Below are 10,816 nucleotides of genomic sequence, written 5' to 3'. Positions count from 1 at the left end.
TTTGTAGGCACGCTACCAGCTGGAAAGCAGAAAATGCAAAAATAATATCTATAAAAAAAAATGGAAATATTTTAACCGCCTGTTATTTGTAGCCATGCCGCCAGCTGAAAATCGGAGATATCCTAACCGCCTCTATTAGCCGTTGCGTTGGAGGTTTGGAAGCGGGTGGTTCACCCGGTTAATAAAGTTTTCTGGGCTATTTATTCTTCGAACTTTTTTATTCTTGAAACTCTGAAATATCCAATCATAGAACGTAACTATCGCAGTACGTTATGCATCGTTTTATTCAATTGGTCTAGTTTTAGAACGCAGCTATAAATAGTAGGAGAGACCCCAAGATAATATTACATTATTGAAAAATTTTCCTTGCATCACTTCTTTTAATCAATTCTCCGATACAAAGCTAGTATTCAGAAACTTTATTACTTAAACGAACTACTTCAGAGTAAATTGCATAAAATAACTTTCAAAAGAGAAAAGCCAATTTTAACATCCATGTCAAGATTCTCCATCCTTTTACAATTTACTAGGTGAATATGGAAAGTCTTGATCTGAAACATATTGGTCTTGTACCGTATATATCATTAAAAGTTGATTTGTGCTATATATGATTAAAAACATTTACCTGTACAAGCATCTAAGACTAAAATCTACCATCACCATCGCTTTCGAAAATTCCCCTTCCCTCTCCGGGGCTATTGGACGTTCTGTGTTGCACGATTTTCATGCCTTGGGGAGTCGGTATAAACCTGCCCTTGTTCTCTCACATCTCTAAACATTGAAAGAAATGAATTAAGGCCTTCAGATGAAGCACCTCCCAAGATCCATAATAACAGCGAACTGAATGAACTCATAGTCCCAGGGTTAGGACCAGCTTCAGCTTGCTGTAGCTCAGGTTGTCCTGGAATCTGCATATGGTTGCCACTCTGGCCTATATTGGCATTTCCCGAGTCTGCTCGAGGTCCAGAAGCTTCTCCGGCTCCATTTGCTGGCACTGCTTGGTCAGGTCCAGGTCTCCACCCTTGCCCAGAGGTTGGATCTGTATTAACTAGGCCTGGATTCCTGGTGTTCAATCTTGTAATGTGTAGAGTAGATGCGAGTATAGTTGAGGAGGTGATATGGAAGTCTGGATGTTGCTGAAGCTGAGACCGCCGGTTTTGCATAAACCTTTGAAGTGCAGGTACCTAGAAGTAGGTAACATGTATATAAGTGCTAGAAATGTAAACTTTTAATTTTAAAATAAAAATGGAAATTTAATTCTTTTCCCCAACCGACTAGTTGTGTCACATTAGCAGACTTACATCTCGCATAACCTAATATAGTAATAATAGTATATTAACTATCCGACGTGGACAGTCTAATTTTCTGACATGACAAGTGGGGCATTTCTCATGTCATTATTTCTCAAACTTAAAATCATGGACAAAATTAATTTCAAATATATTTTCCCCATATTTGTTCAAACTCAATGAACTCTGCAGCAAAAAAAAAAAAAAAAAACTGAATGCTAAAAAATTGACGCATGGACTTTCCAAATAAGTATAAATACATGCTGAATCATTAGAGGCAAATACTAGTTGACCCACGAATCTGCAAAACTCTCCTAATCCCGCCTGTCATGGCATTGCAACATCATAAAAAAAAATACAGTCTTATTTCCTCCTTCTTGCTCTTCCCCTTTCTTCTTTCATTTATCTGCTTCATCCTCTCTCTCTCTTTCTCTCTCTCTCTCTCTCTCTCTCTCTCTCTCTCAAATCCCAACTTTCTCACTCTTCTTCAATCTATATAATCGCTTTCTCCAGACTAACCTCACCACAGGCCATCTCTTCACAGCCACCAATGTTTCTCTTTCACACCCTACCCTCTATCATCTTTATTGTTCCTCTCTTCCAGATTTACCCTCCCCGTACCTCCAACTGTCTCTTACTTGAGCTTGCATTTTAACCATTTTAACTCTCTCAGATATCACATACCCATTTCATTCATGCAACCACATACCTGTCATGGCTGGCTTTATTGCTCTGTGATTTGTTGAAATTTGTTTTGACTTTGGATATTTAGGAATGGATTTTCCTTGTGGGCAAAATAGGTTATTGATAGGTGTCTAAGGCCGTGTATTTGTTGGTGAGGCAGTTTTCCTTGGATATGCTAGGGGCTGCAAAGTCTTATTTCCTTTCACGAACTCTTGCTAAAATTAAGTTTCATTTTTAGGTTATTAGGGCTTGAGTTTTTTAAGTAATTTTATGCAAATAAGATGAGAATCTAGACTTGATTTTAGAAGCAAGGCAAGAAAGAGGAGGCTGGCAGTGGCTAATTGGTGAGAAAGGAAAGTGTAAATTTGGTAAGCATATAAAGGAAGGAGAAGCTTTCGAGTATTTGACACGAAAAGAAGGACCAAGTGTCGAGTGAAAACAAACATTGTCTGTGACAATGTTTTTATAACATCACAATTCGACATCAACTAAAATGAGGAGGCTATATAAATTGACAGTGCATCTAGCACTGCTCCTATAAATAACCCTTTTTCTTGGTCTTGCTCATGTTTTCCTAGAATAAATTACTTTCAATTAAATTTATAGTCACCTCTTGACACTATATTCATTAGTTAATTAATATGATATTAGTGGGAATGTGACTCACTCCTAATCATAAATATTTTCATGATGTTGGAATGCAAAGATTTTACTTTGTGGTTGTTCCCTCTAAATCAAAGTTTAGTTGTATGTGAGTATATTGACACCTTATTGTGGTTTTCTCAAATATATAATAACATTACATGCATTGATTAACTATAAGATTTACAGTTCTATACTTTTGTGACAAATTATTTTATAGGTGGTTAAGGATTCGAGCCTATTTATTTGTGTTTTTCTTTGTTTATCTTTTCTTCTTAAGTTACAATTTACGTCTATCATTAAATTAGTGTAAAACTGAAAAAAAATTAAAGTGAACTTCAAATTTATTTAAAACAAATACTTTAACGGTTATTGAATTATGAATTCACGTGAAAAAGACCAAAGAAGTAATCAAAAGGAGTTTAATTCATTAAAATTTATTTTAGAATGAATATTAAAGCTAAGACTGTTGATTACTAGTAGTTACTGCTAATGAAGTAGTTAAAAAAGATATCCAAATCATAATAGAGAAATGCAAATTGCCAGCCTGTTCAATGATCATTACCTCAAAACGATTCCAGAAGTACAGAATAAGGTGCTGCATAAATGCTGCTGCAGTAGCAAGAGCCAAATATGAAAATCCTGGAGAAATTAGACAAACAGACCTCAGATAAAAGAAATAAATTCCGGCAAAGCAAATCATATTATGAACAGTATAGGATAATACCATTTGCATAGGAGAAGAAATAAATGTGAAAAACCAGAAAGTAGAGCAAAAAGAAGCGAGGAAAGAACTTCATTGATATTGGTGTCCGAACACTGCAATTAAGAGACAGAAACAATCATATTAAATAGGTCTTGTATCAGAAAGTACAAAAGTAAACTCGTTTGATGAATGGGCATATATTGTGCATATTCACCCAAACCTAATCCAAAAGCAAAAGAAGCTACAATGATCATCTCATTTAGGTGAGATGATTTCTAACATATAGTAGAGAGATTGAACACACCATTTTGCTCAAATTTATGCCTGCTCATGAACACCACCTACCTACCTAAGGAAACATGCTTAACCCAACTCTTATTAATTGAGAGAGAGGAGGGGGGGAGAGACCTGATCAGTATAAACAGTTCACACAACCAGACAAGAATTAGAACCATGAAAGCCAATAGCTGATCATCATAGAACTCAAATAGAAAAAATAGGATGCCAATCATAATCTGCAAGACAACAATAACATTCTGTCAGGCTAGCGGCAGACAATTGGAAGTTGAAATGAAAAGCCAAAAGATATTTTACAATAAGAAAAAGGCTTCGAAAGGAACTTATTTTGAGATAAGCTTTAAGCCTACCGGTACAAACACAAGTGATTCAATCACATGCACAAATATCAACTGAAATGTTGGGAGCCTGTGTCGAGCATGGTGTTGAAGCTGCACTGCAATAATTTGAGAAAAGGAGATCCAATCATATTTGAAGATTGAAGGAATAATGATGCATTATGACAACATGAAATTGCTGCCACCTCACTCTTGCCACAGGATTCATCCATCAATATATTCCAACTGACTGACCCCTTCACTGAATAAGGGTGGCAAAAAAGTCGATACATTCTAGAGGATTTCAAATATGGAATCCTTAAAGTGAAAATCCTTAAAGGATTTCAAAACTCTAAGGGTGACATGAAAAATTAGTTTCTATTTTTTAATCCTGAACTTCTTCAAAAAAAATGGTATAAACATAATCCTATGGATGCACAAACTTGGCATCGCTTACACCTCCTCACATGCCCTGCCAAGAAAATGGAGTCTAACAAACCTGTGAACTTCAGCATGCGAGTCTGAGTTTCCCTCAATGTAAATGATACTGACATGGTGGTTGTGAAAAATACGAACAAAGCCATCATGAGCACACCACACTTGGTGACAAGATAGTCTGCATTGAAACCATATAACATATATGTAATTCAGCCAAAGAAACTTTCAACGAAATATGACAATCATATATTATCATCTAAGCCATTTTATAAGGATTGAGTGTCATTTTCTCACCATTTCAACCTCTTTCTTTTTTATTTTTGTTATTTCTATCTTTATTTTTATGTTTTTAAGTATGTGCTCCAAATTATAATTTGCATCTTCAAGTGCAAATAGGCCAAGATATAAAACCAGACACTTGGACATAGGATAGCCACATTTAGTGAAATTGTTTTGCACAAGTCAGAGTACCCATTCCAAGGGCACCATGAAACATAAGGACAAGAGGATTATCTAATTGCAAAATAAATAGGGACAAATTACATGCACAAGTGATGTTGTAGCAAGCTCTTGTAATAAAAAGTCTTAACGGGTAAAAGGAAGTTAAAACCACAAACCTCCAAATCTTGCAGAACCATCTGGCAATTCTTGTGCATGACTAAGATTATAGAACTCCTTTGTCTGAAAATTATATAGATAACCTGCAATACAGTTTCCAAACATGCGTTAAGAATATAGAGCAACAAAATAGACAAGAACTCACCATGCAAAATGAGCAGCCAACAAGTATCAATATGACCCAATTAATGGATAAAACCCGCCATCATAATGCATATTCTAAATTTAGCATCTGTAGTATGCAATATACAAGATACCCTAAAATCAGCAACAATTCAATTTAACTAGAAGATGACTGAAAACATTTTGGTACAACAGAACCACCATCAAGGCTAGAAGGATGCACAGAGAGTCTGCTAACAATCACAAATGACCACTGACAGCACAGTGTGAAGTACACAATTTTAAAGAGATGTCTGTTACATTAGAAATGTATAAAGAAAATTTCCATTCAAAGATGCCGTCCATATATATATTAAATTAGAGTACAAAATAGCACTTAGCATTTCATCAACAAAATTTGAATTAAACCCTGTGTGTGATATGGTATTGAAAAACAGGCAAGAATTATAACTTTGCTATGTTAAGTGACTAATAAAATGAAAACTAAGCATGAAAAGATAAAATATTATAAAATGAAATCAGCAGAGACATCCAAGGAACTATATCAAATATTGTGTGATACACCTCGTGCAAACACATTTCATTGCATACAGTAAAACTCAAAAAGCCACTGAAAAAGAGTATGATGCTGCATCCATACAACAAAGTATTACCTTGACCAGGCCTATGCAATAAACTATTCATCAAAATAGTGTCATACCCAACAAATCTATTTATGAGAAGTTGCTGCCACCTGCAAATAAGATGGCATTCATTAGTATATGGCTTCCATATTTTGTTTAGTCAAACCACTTAGAATTTAGATTGAGCACAAGCTGATAAAGCCAATGAGATGACCAACAGGAAAAATAAAAATGTATCAGTCTTAGAAAAGATGAATACAGCAGTGGCAAATAGTAAAGTTAAGCACATATAACCTGTTCCCAAAGCAGGGATGTCGAGCTGATATGCTAATATTAATAGTACGTATGTTATGCTGAGACTTAGCCACTTCAGGTAGCAAGAAGTAACCCTGCAGCAGCAGCAGCATTTTTTATATCAAAATGTAAGATGCTAAGCTTCAAATGATGGCTGATTTTTTATCCACAAAACATGAATACATCTTTGAATGCAGCAAAGATTCACCAAAACAAATACCTTTTCCATAGTATAGAGGTAAGTTGGTTCAAATGCTTTGCTTCTTTTCTCAAGCCAGGGAACTGAAACCAATAGCACAACTTTTTATTAAAATTATAAAAAAGTATTGTACACCCTAGGACACCCAAAAATATGCCAACTTAGTTCTAACATATTGTGTGTGTGTGTGTGCGTGTGAAAAAGCAATTAAGTAAATATTCTTAAGTTTAGCTTGCGCTTAGAACATATTGTGTCTTATCAAATTATTGACAACACAAAGGCAAAGAAGATTGTTATTAATGAGAAATGAATTTGATCTAGAAGTACATACATGGCACCAGCTATTGTGATTTCATATTCACACTCAACAAAGCAAGAAACAGAACCATTTACAGGACAGAAGAACCAAAATCTTTCCACATCAAGAAACCTAAGAATTCATAATTATCTCTGAATAGTCACAAACTGCACCAAGAGAACAAAGATCAGCGGGCAGAAGGATTTTATTTACCTGCATATGAGTTAAGCCTGTCAAATTGAAGTATATGCAACCATTTAGGAACATCAAGATTGAAATGTAAACCTGTTATATTCTGCACTTAAGAATTTCAAACTCAGCAAAGAGAAGTTTAAGCCATGAAAAAAGGACATGTTTATTTCCTTATTTACCCACCCACAACTTTTGGAAACTTCCAAAGATCTTAATTGCATGCCTCCAAATGAAAGATAAACGTTTGTACCACTTTTTGCCAAAATGGACGACAGCTGCTTTAAATGTCTGTTTTGCTGATAAAGAGAAACCATTACGCGTCTCTTCCTTCTCAATTTTAACGACCACATCATTAATAGTTAACTTAGTGCTTTCAACATTAGAAGAACTTTCTGCTTGCTGCTCAATAAGTTCACCATCAGTCTTCCAGAACTTCAATGTCAATTTTCCCCTCCTAGCACCAGAACCAAACCAGTTCAACCAAAACTTGGCAGCCAAGAACATCAACCCATCATCATCAACCTTTGCAACTTCTACATTTTCAGTTGCAGTTTCCAAATCAGGATTATTTACAACAGCAGGTTCAGACGCATTTTGTGACCACAAGCCAGCACTGGTTATCTAAAAGAAAGGAGAAATTTGAGATCTTGGTGCAATAGTTTGATATTAAACAAAACTCTCATTCTCTTGAAACTTTATGTATCATTAATATGTTCAAAAATAACAGTTGATTGATTACCTTAATCTGAATAAGTTGGACTTCATTTGACACATCTCCAGAGAGCTCACTCGAACAGCCAGGCTTCATATGCAAAAAGAGCATCACAATTCAAAACAAGAAAAACAATTTAACAACAGAATAGAACCCAAAACAAACAAACAAATCTCATGTTGGCATCCCTCTCAAATAATCACCCAGTCGCATGACGATATTAACAATTTAACAATCCTGCTCACGCTATTGTCAGAAAAAACTGAACCATCTCGAACTATTTCATTCATTTGAAAAACATATTTTAAAGGGCGTTTTGATAATTGCAAGCATCGATCATACAATTAACATCAGTTGATAAAACGTTCAGGAGTAAAGAAAACAGTTTTTCAAACTTTGATCATAAACAAATATATGTATATATATAGTAAATAAATCAGTTACTCGAGCTTAAGTGTTTAACTTTGATACTAATAGAAACGTCCTCGTGAATTGAAACCGGAATGAAACTATTTGATATAAAAATCAATTAAACCTAAAACAGTTTGAAATACTACAAATACCCAGAAAAATATTGCTGAAATTACATCAACTAAACTCTTATAATCCCAATTAAACAATTTCCAAGAAAACCAAAATCAGTAAACCCCGAACAAATTAAAGAAATAGCAGGCAAAAAAAAAAAAAAAGGGAATCGAAATACCTGTTGAACATAATTGGCATGCATAACAACGAGAATACAAAAGGAAGTAACGGCAATGAGGAGATAGATATACTCCAAAGCTACTCTCACTCTTGGCGTTAATATCTGAGAAAATCTCTCTTGAACCCTTATAAACGTTTGCTCTGGATCCATCTCTCTCTTTTCCTCCGATCTCCCTCTCAGTCTCTATTCCACAAGTTTCAGATGAAACAAACAACTTTTCATTTTTTTTTCTTTACTTTTTGAGAATTCTTTTTTTCTGGGTTTATCTTATAATAGCTGTCGAATATGGAAAGTGTTTCTTGGGATTCCGGTTTTGACCGGCATTGTTCTTTTTATGGACTAATTTCCCCCTTTTTTCTCTTCTTAACGAAATAAACCTACAAGGGGAGGATGATCGCTGAAGAGAAAACGAGGACGTTTCCGTATGGTCTCCTACTGGGTTTGTTATAAGGCGGTGTTTGGTTAGATAGAGATTTGTGTTCGACATCAAGAGTACGGTCATACCTACCTCAGTTTATGATAATCCCATTCGTGTCAGGTATAAATCATTTTCTCTCTCCTTTTTTTTTTTTTTACATAATAATGAGTTTTTTAAATAAAAATTTTCAAAAAGTCTTTTTTAAATTTTGATAAATAACGTATATATATGTGATTAATATTATATTTAATTTTTTGAAATAAACTTTGTATTAAAAGAATGCCACATTATTGGCATTATCAATTATGTCTAATATGGTATTAATTTATTATTATAAATTTAAGTGGTACACAAATTCATGATTCCATAAATAAGCTTTTAGAATTATCTAATATTGTCATATTATATGAAATAATATATAGTTGGTAAAAAATTTTGAGATTATTAGTATCTTCCATGCAATTCAAAATATTAAAAGAATCAATAACATTTTTTTATTTTTAAAAAATAATGAAAACCGTAATAATTTGTATAAATATAAAATTTAGAATATTTTACAAATCTATAACCATATATAATTTTTATCCCCTTTTTCAATTTAACTGCATACTTCTTTAATGTCTTAAAAAAACTTTGAGGGGTAAATTTGGGAAGAAAAAATTTTAAAAGCTACTCCTCTCATTTCGTTCTTTCTTCTCCTTCCTTCTTCTTCTTCTCCTTTCTTTTTCCTTTATTTGTTTATGTTCACTCTTTCTTTTTTCCCAATGGAATCTGAATCTTGCCCAGTGTTGCTCGCCACCCTTTTTTTTTTCCTCTTTCTCCCTTATTTCTTCTCTTCTCTTTTTTCTTCCTTTTTCGCCAGCCAAATCTTTGTCTGAATCTGTTGGGTTCCTCACAATTTGTGAGGATTGTGGTTTTTGTTTTTTTTTTTTTGTTTTTTGGTCATGAGTCTTATAACAAGTTTTTTATAGTATATTGTTCATTCTTTAAACCATTTGTTCTTTACAATTTTGTGACAGATGTATGAAAATATTTTCTAAGTTTGAATGTGTTTGATTTATTTATCTGATTGTTTTTTTATCTTTTTGTTTGATGTGGATAGAAGTGTGTTTTGAGTATAAATTTAGTTTGAGTTTGTGTTGTAAGTTGTTTCTGTTTTCATGCCTGGATTTTTTGGCAAGTTTTATCAACAAATATAATCTATTATCTTTAAGGTAAAAAAAATAGGCAATAATCAAAATTGAATTGGGTTTTCTGCAATGAAATTCTCTGAATATGGGTAATTGTCCTTTCCCTTTTTTTTCTTTCTTTGCATGTTTGTAATTTTTTTTTTGTAAGTTTGATAGAAGATGCAGTCTTGAAATTATTGACTGATGCAAAGCTGAGCATACTGCTTATCGGAGCCATAGTATGTTTTTCGATAACAAGGTAAGAAAGTAATGATTTTGTTAAATATTGTATATGCTAATGCCTATTGCATGGATTTTGAAAAGATGGAGTTGTATGAAGTTTCTGGAGTTTGTTGTAACAAAAATGAGTAAAGAAATGAATTTTTGCTAAATAAAGAAAACTTCCAGATGCTTTGAGCATATACAGATGAATTACATAGTTGTTCTATGCTTCTTTTTTTTTTTTGCTTTGTTCATTCAGATGCTTTTGAATTTGCATGCACCAAACCTTGGAAAATTCAAACACAACAAACAGTTAGGCTTTGAAAAGTTCAACCAAGTAATGTCATCTTTGTTGTGGAAGAAAGAGTTTGAACTCATTGAAGCTGGAGCTACAAAGCTTGGAATATTAGTGTCATTATTTAATGATTGATTCATGCCTATTAACCAAATTATAATTTGAGATAAATAAGGTAAATAGTGCATTCATGCATGCATAGAAGTGAAGCAAATTTGTGGGTAAGAGAGCTGTGGCTAGGAAAAAAGAGTGCAATTATGTGTGTGTGCTTGAATTTTTGTAGATGGATGCAGAAAATCAGTCAAGCCATTCTACTTAATTTACAGCGCATTGCCTTTGAATTGAAATGCCAAGCTGATTGCACTTTTTGCCCTTTTTTTTTTTTGTTCTCTTTTATTTTTCTTTGGTGATGAAGGTGGATTGGGCAGTGGAGTTGTTTCTCAATTTTGGAATCTGCAATTGAAACAGTAGGTCATTGATTTAACATATTATACCTATAACACCACTGACTACTCTACACACTTTTAGATTCTCATAGCAAATACAAACAATTGATATAAACGAAGTCAATTGG

At 33.7% G+C, this 10,816-nt stretch overlaps 1 protein-coding gene across 1 annotated transcript; it reads right to left on the bottom strand.

Moving 5' to 3' along the window:
* Positions 1 to 439: 439 nt before the first annotated feature.
* Positions 440 to 8,554, bottom strand: LOC111308876 (membralin-like protein At1g60995). Its single transcript, XM_022907544.2, has 14 exons — positions 8,136 to 8,554; positions 7,460 to 7,522; positions 6,904 to 7,341; positions 6,742 to 6,823; positions 6,252 to 6,313; positions 6,032 to 6,126; positions 5,768 to 5,847; positions 4,991 to 5,074; positions 4,435 to 4,551; positions 3,969 to 4,054; positions 3,730 to 3,836; positions 3,343 to 3,434; positions 3,181 to 3,257; positions 440 to 1,184 (listed from the first exon to the last, which is right to left on the bottom strand). The coding sequence occupies exons 1-14, from the start codon at positions 8,286 to 8,288 to the stop codon at positions 696 to 698; spliced, it is 2,025 nt and encodes a 674-aa protein (XP_022763279.2). The 5' UTR covers positions 8,289 to 8,554; the 3' UTR covers positions 440 to 695.
* Between the last annotated feature and the right edge of the window lie 2,262 nt (positions 8,555 to 10,816).

Source organism: Durio zibethinus, chromosome 2, assembly GCF_047325235.1.
Source record: "Durio zibethinus cultivar Kanyao isolate XHJ-2024 chromosome 2, ASM4732523v1, whole genome shotgun sequence".
NCBI classification, from domain to species: Eukaryota; Viridiplantae; Streptophyta; class Magnoliopsida; order Malvales; family Malvaceae; genus Durio; species Durio zibethinus.
The sequence above is the reverse complement of the archived record's forward strand: the minus strand, read 5'-3'. Positions and strand labels throughout refer to the sequence as shown.

Excerpts from the sequence above, each read along its gene's own strand:
- LOC111308876 (XM_022907544.2), bottom strand. The coding sequence starts at position 8,288 with ATGGATCCAGAGCAAACGTTTATAAGGGTTCAAGAGAGATTTTCTCAG. Across the intron at positions 5,075-5,767 it reads ATTGCATAGGCCTGGTCAAG|GTTATCTATATAATTTTCAG; the intron begins GTAATACTTTGT and ends ACTGTATTGCAG. Across the intron at positions 3,258-3,342 it reads TTTCTTCTCCTATGCAAATG|GATTTTCATATTTGGCTCTT; the intron begins GTATTATCCTAT and ends TAATTTCTCCAG.